Source organism: Naumovozyma castellii, chromosome 6 (assembly GCF_000237345.1).
Source record: "Naumovozyma castellii chromosome 6, complete genome".
Taxonomy (NCBI): Eukaryota; Fungi; Ascomycota; class Saccharomycetes; order Saccharomycetales; family Saccharomycetaceae; genus Naumovozyma; species Naumovozyma castellii.
Window position 1 is genome coordinate 390,707 of NC_016496.1, and position 23,255 is coordinate 413,961.

The window sequence follows — 23,255 nt, forward strand, 5'->3', positions numbered from 1 at the left end:
TATATGGGGGGGGCCTGTGGATGGATCAGATATAACGGTTTCAGTGTGACTGGTTCTCTTCAACTATCGCTTGATCATCAGGAACGATTTTTTCTTGTTTGCACTTGCGCATTGAAAAAAAATACACTAACTTGAATAATTATTGTTAGTTCCATATGACATCGATTATTAGCTGACTTCATCCCTTCTTCGAGCCATTGGCAACGCTTTATTTCTGACAAATCCATTTACCCATTTATCCCTCAGGTATCTTAACATTTGTCGTATTCCAACGCACTATTCTCACATTTATACGATTATTAATTTGGGATGGAAAATAGATATAATATATTCAACGATACACCTCGAGGAGATCATTGGATAGGAGCCAGTCCGGGGAGGACTCGTTCTCAACGATCAACCTCACCTTCACAATCGGAAGCTACGATACGTTCGCGACTGTTCACACCTGAGACATATAATGACGAGAAACAACGCAATAAGGATGCCTATACAACCGAGAAGAAATTCCCTACTAAAGATCTTTTATACAATAAAGATACTAACATAGACGTTAGTAAACTTCCACTTATATCAACCGAAGTGATTGAAGTCTCCAAACAAAGATCATTGACTGTTTTGTTTTTTGTTCTAATTCAGTGCTACAAATTATATGATTTGATATTATTAAAATCCAACCTACCTGTTACAGGCTTATTGTTCAAGAACTCACGTTTTAACTTCGTTACTAAATATATTGTTATTGACTCGTTATTTTTTTTCATCTTGCCTAACTTCAATATTCCAAAGTTGACGTTTAGGAAATGGATTGTATATTTACAAGTAATTATAATGGCCTCAATAACAATTTTCCTCTCCACAGAACATGAATTTATCTTTATCTCATTAATTATTGCTAATTGGAGGAAACTATATGCAAAGGAATTGAGTGTGACAGGATCCTCAGTGAACCACCATCGGTTAATAGATTCATCGACACATTTTAAAGGTGCATTAACTATCAAGATCCTACCTGAGAATACGGCTATGTTGAATCCTTTACATGATTCTTTTTGTCTCCCTATGGACACGTCATTAATGCCCATCAGTTCTGTTAACGTGCCAATTAGACTAAATTCTACATCGGAAATCAAACTAATTCAATTGGAATACAGAGATTTATACTCTAATATGATTGAATTGAGAAATTTAACAAGAAATGATTTTGCTACCATTGATGATCCCACAACACTAATTTCCAAGGATAAGAACTTACTATTGTCTGATTCTGATAAAGGTACTACTATTCGCTATTTGAATTTACCTTTAAATGACATTGGGTTTTATCAAATCAAAAAAATTATTGATTCCAAGGGCTTATCTTTAAAGATATTCAAGTCGCATTTGATTGTCCCACATTGTCCAATTGCATCAGTTTCCGGTGATACAATCAAGGATAAATGTGTTGGTGATTCTGATGCTATTATTATTGAATTGCAAGGTGTTCCTCCAATGACCCTGGAATACTCGAAACTAATTAATGATCAAAAGTCAACTTTCACAGATTCTAACTTGCAACCTGAATATTTCCATTCACCATTGCAAGGAAATACAAAGAAATCTGTGTTTACCAACTCAGAAATTTCTGATCTACAATGGGGACGTAGCCATCCAGTTAAAATTGATCTAAAATCCCTAATTAAAGTGCAAGGACAATATACTTACAAAGTCGACAAATTAATCGATAGTTTAGGAAATGTGATGGATTTTTCGGCATTATCAGAGGAACTTTTGACCAAATTTGAAGTTGCTTATAAGTTTTATTCTCATGGAATCCCAAAAGCATCACTGAGGGATGACTTTGATGCCAAATCTCCTACTAAGAGATCCATCATTATCGATTTCGAAAATTCGAATGATTGGAAGAACGATATTCCCTACGAAGCAGCTCTCGCCTTCACAAACTCCCAAGGTAAGAAGGAGGTCTTGAAGAACGTTAGCACAAATTCCTTGTCTTATAAGTTTGCAGCTGAATTACCTGGTGCTTACCATTTGGAAAACGTAAACTCTAATTTCTGTCCAGGTGTTGTTGTTGGTAAGACAGATGTTTTAGTAACAAAGCAGATTCCACCAACCTTAGAAGTTAAGTCTTCCCCTATCATTGACCAATGTGTGGGACAAGTCGGATTAAACTTTGCATTGAATTTTAATGGTGTTCCGCCATATTATTATGTGGCTAAGATTTATAAAATTGATTCAGAAAATAAAAAGGAGAAAAAACTTTATGACACTAAGAGGTTTACATCCAACGGAGCAAGAAACCAGTATAATTTCAACCCGACTTCAGAAGGTGATTATGAAATTGTTTTTGACCAATTATCTAACAATTTATTTAGAGAACCAATATCTTTGCAACCCTCCGAGGATTACACATTCAGAACATCAATGAGGGTGAAACCAAGTGCATCCGTGAAGCTAAGAAATCAAATTGAGTTATGTTTAGGTGATCAAACTGATATCCCAATTGTTTTTAAGGGAGAAGCACCATTCACCCTAAGTTATGATATCCTAGAAACGTCATCTAACAGGAAAACTGAGTTTAAACTGGACAATATTATGTCCAATGAATATAAAATTAAAACGTCTTCATTCAATGTCGGTGGAGATTATATTTTATCTCTAGTTTCAGTGAAAGATGCTTCCGGTTGTTCAGTTGGTTTGAGTGAACCTGATGCAAGGATTAAAGTTAGAAGAGATATTCCATCAGCATCGTTTAATTTATTTGAAAATGTAAATGAAGTTGAAATTAAACAAGGTTCTACTGCAGAAATTCCAATTAAGCTAGCTGGTGAAGGTCCATTCTTGTTGTCCTATGAACATTTGGATTTTGATGGCAATTTTATCGGGAAGCATGAAACATCCTTTCCTTCAAACTATAAACCTGTATTACAAGTTCGTAAAGAAGGTCTATATAAGTTGACAGGAATGAAAGATTCGAGCTGTAAAGGTAGCATACAAAGTGACGACAGTTATTTCAAGGTTACGTTCTTAGGAAAGCCTTCATTTGTTGTTCAAGAAAATAATAAGGTTAGTAAGTTGTCAAAATTTACTTTCCAAAAAGAAGAAGTCTGTCAAGATACTGAAACTGTAGTCGATTTAGCACTATCTGGATCGCCACCTTTTATACTAAAATATGATATTCTATCTCCAAGCGGCGAATTATTTACCAACAAGATCCAAGTTGCTACTAAATATGCTACTTTGAAATTTCCTAACATGGAACCAGGTGAATACATTGCTACTATTAAGGGATTGTATGATGCAAATTACAACGAAGAAGATATGAAAACAACAAACTATCTTGGATTAGATGTTATTGTTAAACAATATGTACATGCATTGCCACAGGTTTTGTTCAATGAACAAGGGAAGATGTATAGAGCGTGTTCAACCAATACTGATGATATAGCACTATTGGAGCCAATAGGATTGAATTTCCCACGTGGACAAGGCCCATTTTCATTGACATTTAGTATATACCATGAAAGTACGAGTAGGGCAGATCAGGTAACATTGGATGAAGTCACAGAAAGTAATTTCCCCTTCCAAAAGTTATATGAGAATCTCAAATTAGGAAACCATCAAGTGGTACTCGAAAAAGTAGTCGATTCAAACGGATGTGTAAATGATCTAATTGGTGCAGAAGGAAACCAGGTTTCCATTTCAATTACTGATGCTCCAAAAATGCACTTACTGGAACCAACCGCGGCTTATTGTGTTGGTGATTATGTTACATATCAATTGAATGGGGTTGCACCATTTACTATAAGATATGAATTCAATGGAGTTCAATTGAGATCAAAAGAGCATAGTTCTCAGTTTGTCAGATTAGCTTCAGAAGCTGGTACAATCATGATAAACTCATTGCAAGATTCGACATCTCTATGCATGGTTAACTTTACGAAGTCGGGCATGGAAACAGAGTTTCAAAAACTGCAACTAGATATCCATCCTATTCCATCGGTTACCGTTTCACAAGGTGATTATCAAATAGAGGATATTCATGAAGGTGACCAAGCTGAGGTGGTATTTAGCTTTGAAGGTACACCTCCATTTTCTCTGACTTATGTAAGAACCGAGGATAAAGACGGCAATGGTTCTAAGAAAAGATCACGGGTGGTAGAAACCCATAAGGTGACAGATATCTATGACTATGAGTATAGAGTTGCTACATCTCTCCAGGGGACTTACGAGGCAATTGAAGTATCAGATGCTTTCTGTTTCGCCAAAAATGATGCATTTTTCACCACTTAATATTATAATGAATTAATGGTAAATAGAGTTTGTAAAATAGATGGAAGTTATTTAAACGTTGTGTAATAATTAAAACACATTGAGATTGACCAGTATGTAAAAATAAGGGAAACCCGGGCCTTTGATCGTTAAGCGCCCAATAATAGATTAATTTATTATTGATTCAACTTCAACTAAGGTGGCTTCTCTCGAGTTCGAATAGTTGAGAAGATAGAGATATGACTTTTCCAAAGAAGATACCTGTCACCCAATGGAGCACACAACTTAAGACTCGTTTACCTAAGATAATTACATTTGATGCTTACAACACCTTATATACTACAACATTGCCTGTGCTTCAACAGTATTGTATAGTTGCCCAGAAATATGGAATAACAGCAAATGTTCAAGAATTAAGTCATAAGTTCCCCACTACTTTCAAAGAGTTGAATGCCACATATCCAAATTATGGGAAGAAGTCTGGTATAACTCCCGAGCAATGGTGGGGATGTTTGATAAGGGAGATATTCAAGCCTAATATGACTCCTGTTGGGATGATTGATGAAATTCTTCAACGATTCGAAGGTTTCGATGCCTATGTTGTTTATCCTGATCTCATAGAATTTCTGAAGATGGTCAAAGCTGAACACCCTGAAATCATATTGGCAGTTATAAGCAACACCGACACAATAGCTTATAAGTTGATGCAAAATGTTGGACTTCTCAAATTCTTCAAAAACTACGTGTATCTATCTTATGAAGTGAACGCTAAGAAACCTAATCAGGAGATGTTTGATTATGTTCTCGATGATATTGTGAAAAGAAATCCTAACTTACTTAATGAAGGATCCATTATGGATTTGAAAAGAAGTTGCTGGCATGTTGGTGATGAACTCCATAATGACATGATTGGAGCATATGATTCTGGCTGGAATGGTGTCTTGCTTGATAGAATAAATAAGTCTGGATATCTTTCGATGTCGTTTGCCAATATAATAAAAGATGAAGAGGCTTTAACTAGAGACAAATTTGAAACCAATTCAGTAGTAGCTTGGAAAATGAGTATGAATCAATCAGATACTACTCAAGTTAATGATCGAGAATATGTTGTGCCAAATTTTATTGTCTTAGAAAAGGTACTTTTCAAGGAACGAAAGAACGAAACCCAATGAAAGTGTTTGGCAAGTTGATTGGCGTTATCTTTTCCTTTGAATTTATAGTTTATTGTCGTCTATAGATGCTTAAAATTCCCGTAACTAAATGAAAGGTGCTTTTATAATATACAACAAGAGTAAATATGTATGTTAATTATTTATTATCATGGTCACATATATGTTGGTATGCAACTTAAACACTAATGGTTTTCCATATATTAAGACCATCAGTACCGGTACTGACTAAACACCCTGGAATTTGTTTATGCCATTTAACATCTTTAACTTCCTTTTGCCAGTGAACAAATAATAATTGTGGAGGAATCTGTTGCAACTCTTTCGTCTCAGCAGCTTGTTGCTTAATTTCTTCGTCATCAGCTTCCACAGACAAATCCCATAATGTAACAGTATTATCTTCGGAACCCACGGCAATAATAGATTCATCTAGTGGATTGAAACTAATTGATGTAATAGCACCTTTATGGAAGTCGTATTGTGCCACAGGTTGTACACTACCAGCATTCTCAGGAGAAAATTGCCTTAAATCCCAAACCCCCCAAGTACCATTATCATCACCACTTGCAAGTAAGTATCCCAATTTTTCACTCCAACTAATGACATTGACATCTGTATTTGAGGCCTTTACTGAAATAGCAGGCTTATGTTTCTTGGATCTGGTATCCCAAATCCTTATATATCCATCACAACCTGCAGACGCAAAGACTGTTGATTCTGTACGGGACCATTGAATATCTTCAATTGACTGATTATTTGCAACGGTAAATGGTTGCTTATCAGTAATCCATTTAGAAGTATGTCTTTGTGTGAAATATATTTGACCAGAACAATCACCGGTTAATAAGGCGCCGGTTTTAGTCAATGGTGACCAATCTAGTGCATAACCTTCAACATTACCATGGTTTTTAACGGTATGGATTGGCCTTTTTGCAGCTTTTGGAACTTTATAACCAGGCGTGGAAAATGCCTTACTTTGTGGACCTAAATCGAAGATATAGACCTCACCATTTTCGCTCATGGTGGCAGCTAAAACTTCTTCTTTAGAAGATGCAAATGGTGATATTTTTAATCTATTAGTGGTGTCTCTTAATGGAATATTTTCATTTTCAATGATAGGATCAGAATCATCACGATCATCTTCATTGTCAACATCTTCCTCTTCTTCTTCCTCATCATCTTTCACTAAAGTTTTAACCAAATTGGAAAGACTTAAAACCATTAATTCATTTTCCTTCTTTCTGGATGCTTGAGTGGCAGTAGCCATTAAAAGTGATTGCGGATAATTTCTACGTTCAGATCCTAAATTATCTGGGATAATATCTAAAGTCATACAAGGCCATGGGACATTCACATTATGCAACATTTCATAAACCGAAGGGTCAGCCTCGAGAACTTCATCTGGTCCAAGTGGACGAGATAAATGGGGTAGATACAACTCTTGACCTTGATTGGTAGTTTCATCGGCTTGAGTATCTTGGGCTATTAGTTCTTCTGCCTTTTGTTTTTTTAATTCTGGATCTTCATCTTCTTCATCGTCCACTTCGATGATTTCCTCATCACTTTCAAAATCATCGCTGAATTGTCCTTCCTCATCACCAATCATATTAGTGTCATCTTCATTGGAAGATCTAGCAGGGTGAGCATTCTGGATATCAATTCTTGCAGAAACGACTCTATCGTCTTCATCATTTTCAATGGATCTCTTGGCCATCCTCGATGTATTCCAGTATGAAGTTGTGTTGCTTTTAAAAGAGTGTTAGAATCTATAAAATGCTATTTTGTATGTAAATAATAATGTTTTTCTTGCTCATCGCTTTTGAAAATTTTTCAAGCCTTTTTTTTCATTGCGAAAAACGTGATTTAACGTTAACGACAACGTTGAAATATGTCATAAGAACACAATCAATCATCGGTATATTCAAAATCAGAGTCGGAATTTTGAGACTTGATTTTCTTCTTATTTTTCTTGGCTTGTCTCCTTTCCTTTTCCTGTTCTATCAACAGCTCCCGATTATTGGCAATATAATTAGTAAAGAAGTTAGGATCCCTTGATTTCTTGCCTTGATGTAACAACTCTTCCACGTTTTCGAAGATCTCAACTCTTGTCTTGCTTAATCTATTCAATATTTTATTATCCCTAGCAAAGCACTCGATTCTTCTCACAGCCTTCATGGATTTAAAGCTGACTTCTCCGGGATTCATGTATTTATTCTTTCTCAAGTTATGCCACCCAGTGAATATGATAGTACATTGATTCAATTTATTCCCCTGTATAGATTCAGACTTACAGAGCTGTATACAATCCTGGACCACCTCCGGAGGAACGTCCTGAAGTTCTTTCTCGTTTTCATGTAGTTGCAAATAGATGTGACCGCTAGAGTATTTGTCTGCATGGAACCAAATGTAGTTCAATTCTCGATATCCATATTTAATGAGCAAATCGTTCTCAAACTTATCCTTCCCTGTTACAAGGGTATATGGAAGAGAATATTCTGTTGGTTTTGATTCGTAGAAGTAAACCATACTTTCTTTTCATCTCGACTAATTGTCCAGTGAGAAGATTGGATGAGATTCAGTCCATAAATTTCCTTCGCTATTATTATCCCACGACACGGATGTTGTGGTTACTCTCGGCGGTTATTGGGAGATAAAGCAATATCGATTTAGGTGGCAAACGTTTTCTCAATTACACCACTCAAAGCAATAACATAACAAAATAAATGGGAGAAGTTGTTAGGGTTAAGTTGTATTCTGAATATACAGACGCAATACCAGCGCCACAGGGATTATCCACAAAGACTGTTCCATTACAATTTAATAAATGGTCCCACTATCTAAGCTCCCAGAAACACAGTATCTATTTTTCTATTTTGTTGCAAGCTGATATTTCCCAGAAGGTTCGATTTCAAGTCTTTGGCAATGAGGCTAAAATCTACCAGAATCTGGTCTCACTGATGGCAGATGAGTTTCAAATAGTTCAGTTCTCTGCCAAATGCCCCACTTTATCATGTAAGTACTTATTACAATGTGCACCTCAATCAATTCCAATTATGAGAAGGTTTCAATTAGTTTTTGACAATCAAAATGACTTCTTTAAGGTAGTAACACAACTTACAACGTTTGGGTTTAAGGTTAAAACTGTTAATGTCCGACATCAAGTAAGTAATCCCAATCAACAACAAAAAGTAACATCATCGGCATTCGTTATCCCTTCTATCCCTAATAGAATAGATCATCATGTTCAAAATACAGTTATGATGAAACCCCAAGTTACATTGGAGACAGAAAATAGCTTCCAATATTTGGATTCTCAAATTAATGAGTTCCAAACATTACCTCAAGTTGATACACAATATTCTGCTAATGTTTCATTACAAGATGTTTCTGCTTCAACTACTCTAAACAACTCCCATGAAGAAAAAAAATATGAGGTGGAGATAGAAACATTGCCCACCCTTAATGATTTGACAGTTAATAAGGAAGAGTTAAAAGATAATGATAAAATAATTTCATCAAATAAAGAAAATGTCCTCAAAAATAAAGAGATGAAGATATCGAAGAGATTCCTCAAGGAAAAATTAAAAGATAGAAATTTTATGAGATGGGTGGACAAAGTGGAAGAGGTGTTATGTGAAATGAGTAAGAATGTGTCGTCTTGACGCGACGGAGTTATCGTAAAGGGACATCTTTTTTCGTTTAAAAACGATTAGTAAAATGGGCGCCAAATTTGAAAATGGAAATACGTAGACTACATATAAAGAAAGTAAAAGATGCCATCTTCACTATCTTCCATATAACAGCGCCTTGTCCTCGAAGTCTTCAATGAGTGTCATAAACAGCTATTTTTACTTCGAAAATAAAACGATAACATGGTTATCTCATCAACCCTACGTGCATCAATTTATTCATGACAAAATCAGTGGTAGAATAACATTATACTTACTGATTGTCGGCTTCATTGCATTTATTCAGGAGCTTTACGTCACCATTGAGATGAGTCTTTTACAAAAAGAGACTTATGATGAACTAAATCTAGGTAAGATTGACGAGGGTTTAAAATTACATCGAATGCTGGTTAGTGAAGAATATCACAGTCATGAATATTTAGATGAAAAAAATAATATTGTCATTGAGGAATTCGAAGATTACGATAAGTTTTTTTCCAAGCCCGTTCATGTTTCTACCTTATATGTGGATTGTAATGTTTTCAAAGAAGACAGAAAAGAACCTATTCTTTCGAAACCGTTGAAATTCTATATTGAATTTTCTCCAGAAGATTATGAAGAGGAAAAAAGACCAGAATTTGGTTGTTCACTTGGGTTATTGAGGAATAAGCTTTATCATCTGTTTAAGGATTCACAAATTTATCATGATCTAGTTAATCAAAAGGAGGAACAATTCACGATCTCACAAAGTGTAATGATTTTCAATAAATATCATGAAATACTACCCACAAATATTGACTCCGTACAATTGTGCTTCCTAAAGATGGAAACTAGAGATAAAATAGAGTGTGAGTTTCATATCAACAAGAAACCAAATGTTTAATTAGTCTACATAGAAGAAAAATATATATAAAAGAATACATTAGATTAAACGTTTCCTTCTATTCGAGGAACGCCAATATCGTTTTGATGTAATTCATTTTCACACCATGCCCATAGTTTCATTAATTGGGTTAACTTAGCCTCATATTGGAATTGTGACAAATTACCTTCAAATCCCGTATTCTTTCTTCTTAGTTTCTTGTTTGTGTTTATCCATTCATTATTAGAATTAGTCATCTTCTCTTTGTTTTCATTGCCAGTTAATTCCATAGAACTTTCTAAGTGGTCATTTGCCATTGGGGGTTCTAATATTACTTGATTCTTTTCTTGCTCTTGACTTCTCTTTGTTCTGGTGTTTGTTTTGGGTCTAATTTGAAACACATCATCATAATAACTCCTATTGAAATGCAAATTAACATTTAATAAATCTGGGAATTTTGTTTGATTGCAGATATCTACATGAATAACACTTAATAATTTTTTATTAACTGATTCTGCAATCTTGGTCCTTAGTGACAATGAATATAATTTTTGCAATGGCTTTGGTAAAGTTACAATGTTGACTTGATCTTTGGGAAATAATAATAGTGTAATAACCAATTCCAACTGATCCATATGCGATTTATTTGTGGATGCCTTTATAGCCAATTTCTCCTTTGAATAGTCAATTAACTTCATTATAAATTCATTTTCGTTGTCATCACTAGTCTTATTGTTAAGCAAAGTTTTGTGATATTGATGCTCTTTAATCATTTCTACAAGATTCAGTAATAGTAATTTGAAATGCAAATCTTCACTGTCTTCCTGGCCGGATTGATTAATTTCTGATTCCATCACTTCTATGCCAAAATTTTCATTAATGACAGTCATAGCATCCAAAACTTTCCCATTTTTAATCAATTTAATAATTTTTGATCGAATACCGATCTTATATAACTGATCGAAATTTTTAAAATGTAACCCTTCATCCTTATCATCATCATTAACAATACCCAATTCCTTCGTCATCATGTGGCTCGATTCTAAATAAGCCATTGATACAAAGTAATTCAGAAGAAGTCTGGGGATTGCTGGTTCTCTTCTTTGGCTTCCAATAGATGAGGCAGATGATGTGGTGGAGGCAGTATTGGACCTCCTATCACTCAAGTTAAACTGTAACGTCTGGTTTGCAATTATATCATTCCATTCCTCTCTGGAAAATGATTTCTTCTGGTAGAGGTTTGTGGGAGGGGCCTTAGACATGGTTTATTGTCACAGTTTTCTCAGTTGTAGTGTAATTGTAAAGGTATAGCAGACTCCCCTCAATATGTTTTTATCATCGCGCACAATGGTTAACACGTTTACAATACAGCACAGAGCAAGAACGTAAGTAACATAAGTGCAAAATGCTTATAGCATCTCTATTCTGAATACTTTTGATAAATACACACTGAATTATAGACGACTATGTCATTCTTACCGCCAACTTTCTCTCTTCTACCTTGGATTTCACTCTCAAAGGCCATGGATGGTTGAAATCAAAGGATGAACAAAATTACTGTAGGTATTATCTTATCCAACTTGTTACAATATAGGAACGAACATTGTTCCCATCTTATAGTCTTGAATAAGTATTTAATGCTATATGGAGGTAAGTGGAAAATCAAGCACATCGCGAAATTCATTATGACTTTGTTGATCTAAGGATTCCAGTAAAAGTTCAAGAAAGATATAGATAAAGGTCATAATGGGTGCAGAATCAATTCGTGCTAAAATCCAAGTGCAATATACATTGAGAAACACATTTTGGTGCAAGGATTACAAGTCTGGGATAGATATATTTTTACATGAAGTGCAGAATGTTAATGAAATACTATTGAAGGAGATGGAAACGTATTCTAGTTTCCAAACTGAATGCTGGACTCCTTTTTTAAAATCTCTGAACCATTTGAATGATTCAGTGGTAGTACCATCACAGGGACATAATCCTTTGATTTTTAATCTATTGACACATTTTGAAGATTTGGATATTGAAGGAGATGTTATATTTAATTGTACCAGTCCTTTGAGGAGCCTGTTAAGTGAAACTGGTAAATATTACAGATCAGCCAACGATGATTTGAATTCAGAGTATGAGAACTTCATTAAAGCATTTATAGAACTGAAGGAAACTCTGATCGACTGTGAAAAAAAAGCAGATACTATTTCTTGTAGGTTAAGTCTAGAGCAAGAACCAAGTCATGGAGAGCAGGGTGAGGTTACTATTTGCATGGGTGCATCTGAAGAATCAAGGAATTTGCCTATATTCAATGTGAGTTATCCTTTCGAATTGGATGAAAAGTTAATCTTTCCAGATGAGGGCAATTTCTTACAATTTCTAGAACGTTTAAAACGAATGGTTCCAGTTGAGAAAAGAATAATATCCATTCCAGGTTTAGCTAATGAAGGATTTCAGGGGAAATTAGTAATGAATGAACTGAAAAAAATGAATGCACGATTGGACACATCTTTATTTAATTTGGATCGAATAGGGCAACTATTTCTTGACCTTAACATTATCAATGAATATTCCATTGGATACCTGAATGCATTATCTAGAAATACATTAATGTTTAACGGTGAAAAATATTATACTTGGAATGATTCAATTTTCCTTCAGAGAGCTCCACAAGTTGTTGCAGTCCCCTCTACGAGTAAGAAATCTTACGGTGAACTAGCAGAGAATGACATTAAAAAGGCTTCCAGATCCGTTTCTGATTGGATAAGAAAGGTAAGCATGCCAACAGGTGCTAATGATCATCAAGATCTGGAGCTAACAATAAGTCAATTTACTCAATTACAGAAAAGGCTTTCACAAAGATATTGCAAGTTGGAATATTCTCGAGTTCAATTGGAAAAGGCGATTTTCCAATATTCCAAGAAATATTGTGTGATAACAAAGGAAATTGAGCGAGAGATTAACAAGAGCAGACGGAAATTCAAAGAAATAACCAGTGGTTTAATGAGAGATAGTACTATTTCTGATGGTACATCGTTTAAATTTAAATGGCAAAGGCAATCCAATGAACTCTTAGGTTTTTATGCTAGGATGAATTGTATCCCATTGAGTAAATGGGTGGTAATTGATGATAGATCCATGATTAAGAAGCACTTTATGTTTGCCCATCCCATAAATGATGACATCATGAAAACTATTAAATTTATTATTCAAAATTTAACCAACAAAGGTCATGGAGACTTGATTTTACAAGAGGATGAAGGCGAAGACAATTTAGCCAAGACAATTTATCAAAATTGGAAAAATGATATTGATTTACTTCGTGTGGCCAATCTACGAAGAGAGCTTGTCCACATATTTATAGATAATGGGGATAAGGGGAATTATTCCACGCTAATGGAATTAATATCAAACCAGAATCCAAGTGGTGCGAAATATTTGATTAGTGATTGGCTTGGATTATTAAAGTTATGGTTATTAGAATTGCCAAACAGCATCCTGCCCCCTCAATGTTACGGAGACATATATTCCCTTGATGTAAGCAAAGAAAAGATTGATACTAAATGGTTAATGAAGGTCCCTTCGAGCAACATTAGATTATTGATTGAAATATGGAAACACTTTCAATGGTTGGAAAAGAAATTGCCTGATGGAATTAGTTTAGTTGATTTATTCTATGACAATGGAGATGTGCCATTATATCGATACTTTTTGCGAGATTCGAAATCCAACGATCCGACTGAGGTTACAGTTCTAGCACCCAGAGTGCATTATCTATTTACCAACGAAAAAATCATACAAGATTTGGAACGTCTCCTAACAGAACGACAGGATCCTGAGTCATCTGAACAAGCTAGTGTGTCACCAAAGAGCCGTACTCGTTCGATTGAAGAGTTGGCGCCGGCACCAATAATACTAATCGACAAGGCGGACTCACAGACAAGAACACCCGTTATGACGATGCACTCGCCGGATAAGAAGAGTCTACTGGATATCAATGATGAGGACTTTGTTCCCAAACCGTTCAAGACCAACTCCACGCCTCCATCGCCTCAGGGCAAGAGACTAAGTGGATTGAATCTCCTAATTGCAACAGACGACTGATTACGTAACGATTTGTAATATAGAAAGCAGTAAATTTCCGACGAATTCGAGCACGTGCCTTTACCGTCGGTCGGGGTTAAAACGGCCTTAGGCGCGGTGTCAAAAAATAATTATTAGCTAATTCACACAACGCTGTTTGACGATTGTAATCCCGCTGACAGCACACTTTTCCAATATATAAGCATGCATTTTTCACTTTTCTCATCAGTATCATTCCTTTCACCCTATTCTATTCCCTTCTCTCTGTATCAATCACAAAGAGAATAAGTAATACTTTGATTACTAACCCTCACAAAAACAAAACACTCAATTACTATCATACAATGTCCGCTGATTTTGGTTTAATCGGTTTGGCCGTCATGGGTCAAAACTTGATCTTAAATGCCGCAGACCACGGTTTCACCGTCTGTGCTTACAACAGAACTGTCTCCAAAGTGGAACATTTCCTAGCTAACGAAGCCAAGGGTAAGTCCATTGTTGGTGCTACTTCTATCGACGACTTTTTGTCTAAATTGAAGAGACCAAGAAAGGTTATGCTTCTTGTTAAGGCTGGTGCTCCAGTTGATGCTCTAATTAACGAATTGGTCCCACGTCTAGAAAAGGGTGATATTATCATCGATGGTGGTAACTCTCATTTCCCAGACACCAACAGACGTTACGAAGAATTGAAGCAAAAGGGTATCTTGTTTGTTGGTTCCGGTGTCTCTGGTGGTGAAGATGGTGCCCGTTACGGTCCATCTTTGATGCCAGGTGGTGCAGAAGAAGCTTGGCCACACATTAAGGATATTTTCCAATCCATCTCCGCTAAATCTGATGGTGAACCATGTTGTGACTGGGTCGGTCCAGCCGGTGCAGGTCATTACGTCAAAATGGTCCATAACGGTATTGAATACGGTGACATGCAATTGATTTGTGAAGCTTATGACATTATGAAGCGTGTCGGTCATTTCACTGATAAGGAAATTGGTGATGTTTTTGAAACCTGGAACAAGGGTGTCTTGGATTCTTTCCTAATTGAAATTACCAGAGATATCTTGAAATTCAATGACGTTGATGGTAAGCCATTGGTTGAAAAGATTATGGATACCGCTGGTCAAAAGGGTACTGGTAAGTGGACCGCTATTAATGCTCTAGATTTGGGTATTCCAGTCACTTTGATTGGTGAAGCTGTCTTCTCTCGTTGTCTATCTGCTTTGAAGTCTGAAAGAATTAGAGCTTCCAAGACTCTATTGGGTCCAGAAGTTCCAAAGGATTTGATTAAGGATAAGAAGCAATTTGTTGACGATTTGGAACAAGCCTTATACGCTTCCAAAATTATGTCCTACGCTCAAGGTTTCATGTTAATCCGTGAAGCTGGTAAGACTTATGGTTGGAAACTAAACAACCCAGCTATTGCCTTGATGTGGAGAGGTGGTTGTATTATTAGATCCGTCTTCTTGGGTGAAATTACCAAGGCTTACAGAGAAGATCCAGAACTAGAAAATCTATTATTCAACAAGTTCTTCTCCGATGCTGTCACTAAGGCTCAAACCGGTTGGAGAAAGTCCATTGCTTTGGCTACCACTTACGGTATCCCAACCCCAGCATTCTCCACTGCTTTGGCCTTCTACGATGGTTACAGATCTGAAAGATTACCAGCTAACTTGCTACAAGCTCAAAGAGATTACTTCGGTGCTCACACTTTCAGAGTCTTGCCAGAATGTGCCTCTGACAACTTGCCATTAGACAAGGATATCCACATTAACTGGACCGGTCACGGTGGTAACGTTTCTTCTTCTACTTACCAAGCTTAAGAGTAACGCGATTATGATATATACATATATTTTTAACGTAACATCATATGTAAGACATTGTTATTAATTTAATGAGATAAACGAAACAATTCTGAGAAAACTTTTTTTTCTTGTTCAACCCCTATTAAATGACACGACAGGTTGAATTGACAGAGCGGCACGACACAAAATATTTATTCAAGTGACTTTCTTCAAGCACAATTACAACTATATTACTAACCATCATCAGCAAAGGACGACCCTATAACAATGCAAACATCCCAAGAAACCTTGCCAAAAGCCCCACCAGATAGACCACTAACACACAATGCCAAGGAACCAACCACAGGAAAAATTCACAATAAATTTTCCTGGGTAAGATCATCTCTCAGCAGAAAGAGGGAGATAGGACAAGATAAGACGCGTAATATATCTGAGCTATTTCCTTTCCAAGGTGGTGTAAATGTCAACAATAATAACGATGATTATAATAGAATTTTATTGAGTGAAACTGAAAACAATAATTATATTTCTGGTGAGAGTACAAGAACATTTTTATCAGAAAATAACAACGACAGTTCTTCCCAATTCCAACAGTTCCCAGATCCACCATTGCTGCCAAATGTAATGTCAGCAACTGCAAACTCTCCAGACCGTTTTGAATTGGCCACTAATGTGGAAAATAAACATTTTGCCAATTGTAATGATTCAAACTCAAGCATGGTCCTCACTGAAGACTTCCTTTTTCCCTCTACAAGACTCCATTTTAAAGATGTAACGTTGAATTCCCTAAAGAAAAGGTTGGTTGCCATTTCCCAAAGAAAAATTGAAACTTGTAAGGAAAATAAGAAGTTCTTAGGTGATTTATCATATTGGGGAACACATAATATTTCAACAGAATACGACACGGCAAGATTAGTGAGAGAAGTGCAAGAATTATTTAATCAAGACCTGATATTTGAACAAAATATTGTAAGTGCGTTAAACAAATTGATTGTGGCTTTGGAATTTGTGGCAAAGAGAGAATCTGAATTAATAAGTGAAAGAAAGATATTGCAATCTGACATTAAGAAATATCAGAAAAGCAAAGATAAAAGAGGGGAATATAATGAAGAAACGAGATTTTTACTGGAGAAATTACATTCTACTCAAAACCATTTTGAAAATATTAAAGTCTTATATCAAAAGGGAATTTCCGTAACAACTAGAAAATTATTTAAGGATTTGGGAGTTGAATATTATGATAGGGCCTCTGACTTAAAAGAAGCATCCTCTAGATTTATTATCAATTCTCTTTCAACATTAGAAAATGTAAATCCAGAGGATTTTGAACAAGAGCTGGATGATTTAAGACGTAGAAGGATTTACAGAGTGTGGCAAAAACTAACACCAAACGATAAAATAAATTCCCGTAAACTGGAAAATATTAAAACCGGAGTGTATGATTGCAATGACTCATTGTTAAAAGATATCTATAAGAAATTACCGGAGGAATATACACCAATACCACCTGAACCGAGTGGAAATCAACCAGTATTAAAATTTCCATTGAATGGATTTGATGAAACCGTCTCTTTTCTTCCTTCTAATACAGATAATCCCATAACAACAAAAGCATTCTTATCTGAGCCCAATGAAAAATATGCAATTAAGGAAAATAATGAATTTGATAATTTGAACGTTTTTGTTGAAGGAAATTTTTCGAGGAAACTGGACAGTGTTTCGACAGAAGGGACTTTAAGAAGAACACTAAAACCAACAGATCAAAAAAAAGACAATTTAAATTTAAGTCAAACATTCGATGAGGCAGAAAGGATGTTAATTGATAATCCTTTTGTTGAAGTATCAAAAGATTCTATAGAAAAGTAATTATTATTTTTATTTTGTTAAGAAGGAGGTTTTGTAAAATTTAATATCTTTTAGAATTTAAATTTTTTACTAACCTTGGTTAATATAAGAAACATCTTAAATTGACTTTCAAAAATTATAGATTATCCTATTTACTATGTACTCATCTTTACTTGATATATATGATAAAGCTGAAATTCTTCTTTTCGTTTTAAGTTAAATGAATTTTGCTTTTGAAAAGCACATATTATTCCAGAAAAAATGATTTCAATTTTCTAAGAACCTTCCTATATGTTTTCCAGTTCTAGATTTTTACAACAGCTGTTGGGATTCATTCTGTCTTTGAATTATTCAAAACTACCAAATTCCCACTCTATTTTACACTTTTTACCCAAATTCATTTCTTACAATAGAAGAATTTTTCTATTTTTAACGAACTAACCAAACAAGAAAAATAAATGAAGGGGGTTCTGTTTGATTAACGTTACATATCAAACTGGATTTACCTTAACCATTCCAAATAATGTATCCTTCCACAGAGAATCAATTAAAAAAAATATGTTTTAACCGAGGTTCGAACTCGGGACCTTTGCCGTGTGAAGGCAACGTGATGGCCACTACACTATTAAAACAATCTTCTTAATTTTTTAGAATTTAGAGTACCATGAACCATAGAGATCTAAAAAAAATTTCACATCCAATCCAATCCTTAATTATATCTTGAATCCTCTGAACAAGTAGGGACATCTGTCATTTACTTGTTGACGTGACTGGCAAAAACCGTAGTAGGGTATTCAAAGCAGATGAAGAAAAAAAGTTTCCAGCTTTCAAAAGGAAGTAAATAGGGCTCAGAAACTCTTATTCGGTTGAATATAATATTAAGGCTTATAAATTCTATATACTGTATAATCAATAATAGGTCGAATGCTATCACCTCTGTCGTTACCATTGTCTCAATATTCGGCTACCTTTTTATCCTGACATTTATAAACACTAATACTAGCATCATGTGAATTGTTCGTTGCAAGCAGCATTCTATGAGGGTGGAACGTCATAGAAGATAAGAAAGAATTAGATGATCCAGAATAGGACAAAGAAGAGCCAATTCCTGATGCCGCTAGAGTATTCGCCATACCTCCACTTACACCACGATTATTCTTGAAATTTGCAATAAGATCACCAGACGTTGTCCATATCTTAAGCTGTCTTGTTCCGGTGGCAATGATTGGAGCATGTTCATGAACTTGCATGCAAGTCATCGTGGTATCCTTTTTTTGATTCCCATGGGAATTTTCATCAACAAATGTCTGAACAGGTTCTTGGGATCTGATATCCCACAATTGAACGACACCATTCGTTGTACTGCTCACCAGCTCTCTATAGCCACCTCTTTGAAGATGGACATTATTTATCCACGTTCCATGCACACCATTCCCCGCCCTCCAACGACGAACCATCGAATCTCTTGAATCCATTCTGCGGTCATATACCCTTAAAGAACCATCTGCAAACCCAGCTGTAAAAATGTCACCCGCCAATTGATCAGAGGTTAAGGCTGTAATTAAAGAAGAAGTTTTCGCTGGAATATCTACTTCAACAGTTTCTGTATGAGCATCCCAAACTCTAATTATTTTAACATCACCAGTAGCCAGAAGAGATCCTCGAATTTGTTGCCATTCCGTTAAGAGACCACTAGACCTTGGTGCTAGTAACATATCAGTCAGGGCCCTACATGCTGAAATTTCCTGGACATCATCTTTTGACTGGAAATTCCTGTATACTTTAATTATCCCATCGGATGATGCTGTCAACAAAAGAGTTATATCGTCCTCATTTAAAAATTTGAGATCTGTTATTTTTGTGCCAAATGGATTACTGTTAGAAAATCTGTTTAATCTGGTTTTATTTTCCCAGTCGAATACAGTTATATTATCACGATCATCTGCCGATACTAAATAATCCTCAAACTGAGTAAATTTTAATACTTTTGGTTGAGTTTTGTTATCAAGTATCGCTATCTTATTATTCCAGTTACCGTATAATGATAGTTTTTTTTGTTTTTGAGTTTCTTCAATTATTTTTTCATTTCTGTTTCTTCTCCAAAGTCTGGAATTATATTCTAGACTTCCAACTTCATCAGATTCTGGTTTTCTCATTTGCGGTTCTTGAAAATATTCACATGAATAGTCAAAAAACCTACTTTCCAATGGGAGAGGTAATTGTTCTTTATGTTCAAGGAAAAAAGGAGTCTGAACCGTATAAGATGTACCGTATGCGGCACCTAATAAATGTATATTTGATGGTTTTTTGGCTCTCACACTATCACTTTCAAGAGTAGGTTCACCAAACCCTAGCTTCTTAAATAGTCTAGATAGTGTAACAAATCTGTCTGGATCATTAGAGTTTAAATTATTGGTGTTATTATTCAAGGAAGAATCAGTTTCTTTGTTCTTATTGAACTGACGTAAAGTATTTTTCCCAATTTGAATTTGTGTTGCATTGAAATTAAGATTTGTGGTACCTGTCATCTGTGTACTTCTCTTCACTAAATAATGTTCAATCTTACCAAATACTGAACCCAATTCATTCTGTGAGCTTAATTCCAACAAGATATAATCCACAACTTGTTCAGCCATTTTTTTATTTTCAAGATATGGATCCTCGGCTAAGATTAATAATGCCTTCCAAACAGTACTAAATACAGAACCATGACTTACTGAGTGTCTATTTTCTCCATAATTTGGTTTCGATTGTTCCATATCCTTTCCTTCTAATTGGCTAATTTCATCTGTCAATTCGTTGAAGACAACAACGAGGAAGAAATTTGTGTAACGGTAAACGATTTGTGAAAAAAAAATGATGACTTCCTTTCTCACTAATGGGGATCCATCATTTATTAAGGCTAATGTGGCAATCAGATTTGATAATTCTTGTTGTTTCAATTTGATTAACTCCACATTTTCCAATTGAGATTCCATTAACTGAATATGATTCAATTGTTGTTCCAACTTTAATTGTTGTTGTTCAACATTATGCTGTTGTTGTTGAGGTGAATTTTGTAATTGTTGTAGTTGAGCATGAATTTGGGAAATTTGTTGCTCATATTCTTGTTGTGTACGGATTATTATATCAGCGTCATCCAAATCAGAAATGAAATGTTTTAAAGTTAATATGACGGCTGTTCTCACTTCAGGAACTGGGTCTTTTAAAGTTAGAAGTAAGGTTTCGAGAGTTCCATTGTTCATACACATAAATTTATTCAATGGATTTTGAATATATAGTAACCCAATGAGAAGTATACACCATTGTCTCAACAAGGGGATATCTGAGTTATCAATGTAGAAGGATAATTTAGTAATAAGTTCTAAACTGAAACATAACTTCTGGCCTGGTTTATAATCTCTAACAAAAGATGCTAGAACAAATACTGCCATAGCCTTTTGTTCATCTGTTGTATCGTTTGCATGTGGTGGCTGCGCTCCCATAGGCAAACTTGGAGTAGTTGGAGTAGTCGGAGTCATAGGTACTCCATTTATAAATGAAGTCGACCTTGATGGAGTTAGATTATATCCCCATTCTGGAACTAGTATACTGATAAAATATATGTATCCTCTTTCTTTGATCAACTCAGCTTGAGTATTTTTGTAATCAATTGACATTATTCTTGCCCAAATGAATACCAAAATTGGTTTCAATTCGGGAGCAGGGCTTTGTAGAAGTTTCAAAACATAAGGGAAGATACCTATAGACAACGAAAGATAGACAGCCCATGGACCTAAATCCAAAAATCGAGAGAGTAGAACCAATGCTCTAATACGATGCACTTGAGAAAGTAAGACTTGTAAAACAATAGGTAATTGTTCTGGTGGATGCCTTGAATTAGAGGCATACTTCAGCCAAAGTTCAAATGCGGTTAAATTTTGTTCGAAAAATCCCGTAAACTGCTGTTGTTGCTGCTGTTGCTGCTGTGATTGTTGGGAATTTGATGGTAATACAACATTTTGCACTTTCTTTCCTTGATTTTGCAGCGCGGGATGGTTTACTAATGAAATGGTACTTAAATTGCTGACTGCGAACTTTGATTGTGTTTGGATACTTTCCGGCTGTATTTTTTGTTTCCCAGGTTGTACCTTTGCTGATTGTTGGGTTATGCCTGAATTGACATCATTTTGTTGAAGAATCAATTGTTTTTCCAGATCTGATGTAGGTGGTGAATTTTTCAGTTCGGTAACTAACTTGCCTAATACTTCATCCATAGCTAAATCCCAGGATTTCCACATTGGATGATCTGCAATGGAATCAGGCAATTCGGGGTCCGATATGGGATGACAGTTATACCATGGCATTATCCTCTTTGCCAAAAGAAAATTTCTAAATAAAGCTGCAATCATCAAATCATGTCTAAACAACTTTTTAAATAGTGGTCTTGGTAATGATGTCCATGCTATAGTATCTGTCACTGCCGTAAAAATCCAATTAAGTTCCCCCAAAGGCGTCCTTCTATCTGATAATACACCTGGTATTGAAACTGTGGGAACATTTGCTTTAAAAGACTCGGTATTACTGTCATTGGATGTGGATTCAAAAAATATCTTGTATTTTGAATGTTTTAGAGGTGATTGCATTAAGAATATTCGTATACTAATTTCGATAGGGCATGTTAGACAGCAAGTGAATAAATCTGCAGGGAGTTCAGGACTCATTAATAATAATTCATTAGCTCTACATGATGCCAATTGAAAACATTGCAAATATGCAGCAGTTGGGGATGGAGCTGCTGCATCATGATTACCTTCTTGATCATCTTTAATTCTTTTTTGAACGAATTTTTGAAAATTGGTGACTATGTTTCCTGCACTATTACAATCATAGACATAAACACAAGGTGCACCCAACCAACTTTGTAAATCATAGATGGAAACTGGAATATATTGTGTATAACCTCTATTAAATACCCAAATTTCCCCAGAAGGTGTTGGTTGTGGCACACCGTGACCATTGTAATGGAATAAGATCCTATCATCTTTGGAACTCCTTCTTAGAGAGTTACAAAACCGTTTTACATCTTCCACACAAGGATCTAAACTTTGCTTATATCTACACCGCAGAGATAGAGTTTCATATTGTGATTGCAGGTTCTTCCCGATTTGTTCAATGGCCTTCTTAGAGTCCTGGAAATTGAGTGGATCTACCCATGATTCCATCCGTGCACAAGGATGAGTTTTTACCAAATCTGGAGGATCCACTCCCAAATTCAAACAGAGCAAAAGAGCCGCACTGACAGTCTTCTGTCTATCTTTCATTATTTTCCAATCGGATATAGTTTGATAATAATGGTCCTTGTCTTGTAGTTTTATGGCCTGCGGTATCGGGTTCCCATTGGTACGGTGTCTCTTATCGTCGAAGTAAAAGATGAAGTTGTTCACTAATGATTGAATAAATTGAGTGTCATATTGTTCCTCAAACCCGTGCCTCATTTGTGTGTTCAATGGTTTAAGTGGTTGTGGGCCGTATGTTACCGGCATCTTTAGTGATTGGTTAATTGCTGTATATTGTAGATTGA

The 23,255-nt window shown here is 35.5% G+C and overlaps 11 protein-coding genes and 1 non-coding gene across 12 annotated transcripts; 7 read left to right on the top strand and 5 right to left on the bottom strand.

The window, feature by feature from the left end:
* Positions 1-309: 309 nt before the first annotated feature.
* POM152 (Pom152p) lies at positions 310-4,293 on the top strand (the record flags this gene model as incomplete). The annotated part of the gene is made up of 1 exon (XM_003676986.1): positions 310-4,293. The coding sequence occupies one exon, from the start codon at positions 310-312 to the stop codon at positions 4,291-4,293; it is 3,984 nt and encodes a 1,327-aa protein (XP_003677034.1).
* Positions 4,294-4,511: 218 nt separating this feature from the next.
* On the top strand, positions 4,512-5,444 carry DPI35 (Dpi35p; the record flags this gene model as incomplete). Its single annotated transcript, XM_003676987.1, has 1 exon — positions 4,512-5,444. One exon carries the CDS (start codon positions 4,512-4,514, stop codon positions 5,442-5,444), a length of 933 nt encoding a protein of 310 aa, XP_003677035.1.
* Positions 5,445-5,619: 175 nt separating this feature from the next.
* Positions 5,620-7,155, bottom strand: RRB1 (ribosome biosynthesis protein RRB1; the record flags this gene model as incomplete). The annotated part of the gene is made up of 1 exon (XM_003676988.1): positions 5,620-7,155. The coding sequence occupies one exon, from the start codon at positions 7,153-7,155 to the stop codon at positions 5,620-5,622; it is 1,536 nt and encodes a 511-aa protein (XP_003677036.1).
* Positions 7,156-7,346: 191 nt separating this feature from the next.
* JLP2 (Jlp2p) lies at positions 7,347-7,967 on the bottom strand (the record flags this gene model as incomplete). The annotated part of the gene is made up of 1 exon (XM_003676989.1): positions 7,347-7,967. One exon carries the CDS (start codon positions 7,965-7,967, stop codon positions 7,347-7,349), a length of 621 nt encoding a protein of 206 aa, XP_003677037.1.
* Positions 7,968-8,164: 197 nt separating this feature from the next.
* Positions 8,165-9,103, top strand: REC114 (Rec114p; the record flags this gene model as incomplete). Its single annotated transcript, XM_003676990.1, has 1 exon — positions 8,165-9,103. One exon carries the CDS (start codon positions 8,165-8,167, stop codon positions 9,101-9,103), a length of 939 nt encoding a protein of 312 aa, XP_003677038.1.
* Positions 9,104-9,266: 163 nt separating this feature from the next.
* On the top strand, positions 9,267-9,992 carry ERG29 (Erg29p; the record flags this gene model as incomplete). The annotated part of the gene is made up of 1 exon (XM_003676991.1): positions 9,267-9,992. The coding sequence occupies one exon, from the start codon at positions 9,267-9,269 to the stop codon at positions 9,990-9,992; it is 726 nt and encodes a 241-aa protein (XP_003677039.1).
* A 44-nt stretch (positions 9,993-10,036) lies between these two features.
* GID8 (glucose-induced degradation complex subunit GID8) lies at positions 10,037-11,233 on the bottom strand (the record flags this gene model as incomplete). Its single annotated transcript, XM_003676992.1, has 1 exon — positions 10,037-11,233. The coding sequence occupies one exon, from the start codon at positions 11,231-11,233 to the stop codon at positions 10,037-10,039; it is 1,197 nt and encodes a 398-aa protein (XP_003677040.1).
* Positions 11,234-11,717: 484 nt separating this feature from the next.
* On the top strand, positions 11,718-14,072 carry RGD3 (Rgd3p; the record flags this gene model as incomplete). The annotated part of the gene is made up of 1 exon (XM_003676993.1): positions 11,718-14,072. The coding sequence occupies one exon, from the start codon at positions 11,718-11,720 to the stop codon at positions 14,070-14,072; it is 2,355 nt and encodes a 784-aa protein (XP_003677041.1).
* Positions 14,073-14,395: 323 nt separating this feature from the next.
* GND1 (phosphogluconate dehydrogenase (decarboxylating) GND1) lies at positions 14,396-15,865 on the top strand (the record flags this gene model as incomplete). The annotated part of the gene is made up of 1 exon (XM_003676994.1): positions 14,396-15,865. The coding sequence occupies one exon, from the start codon at positions 14,396-14,398 to the stop codon at positions 15,863-15,865; it is 1,470 nt and encodes a 489-aa protein (XP_003677042.1).
* Positions 15,866-16,114: 249 nt separating this feature from the next.
* SSP1 (Ssp1p) lies at positions 16,115-17,713 on the top strand (the record flags this gene model as incomplete). The annotated part of the gene is made up of 1 exon (XM_003676995.1): positions 16,115-17,713. One exon carries the CDS (start codon positions 16,115-16,117, stop codon positions 17,711-17,713), a length of 1,599 nt encoding a protein of 532 aa, XP_003677043.1.
* Positions 17,714-18,251: 538 nt separating this feature from the next.
* Positions 18,252-18,324, bottom strand: NCAS0Ftrna16V. The gene has a single exon. It is a non-coding gene; the product is annotated as a tRNA-Val (tRNA).
* A 321-nt stretch (positions 18,325-18,645) lies between these two features.
* On the bottom strand, positions 18,646-23,217 carry KOG1 (ubiquitin-binding TORC1 subunit KOG1; the record flags this gene model as incomplete). Its single annotated transcript, XM_003676996.1, has 1 exon — positions 18,646-23,217. The coding sequence occupies one exon, from the start codon at positions 23,215-23,217 to the stop codon at positions 18,646-18,648; it is 4,572 nt and encodes a 1,523-aa protein (XP_003677044.1).
* Positions 23,218-23,255: the final 38 nt, after the last annotated feature.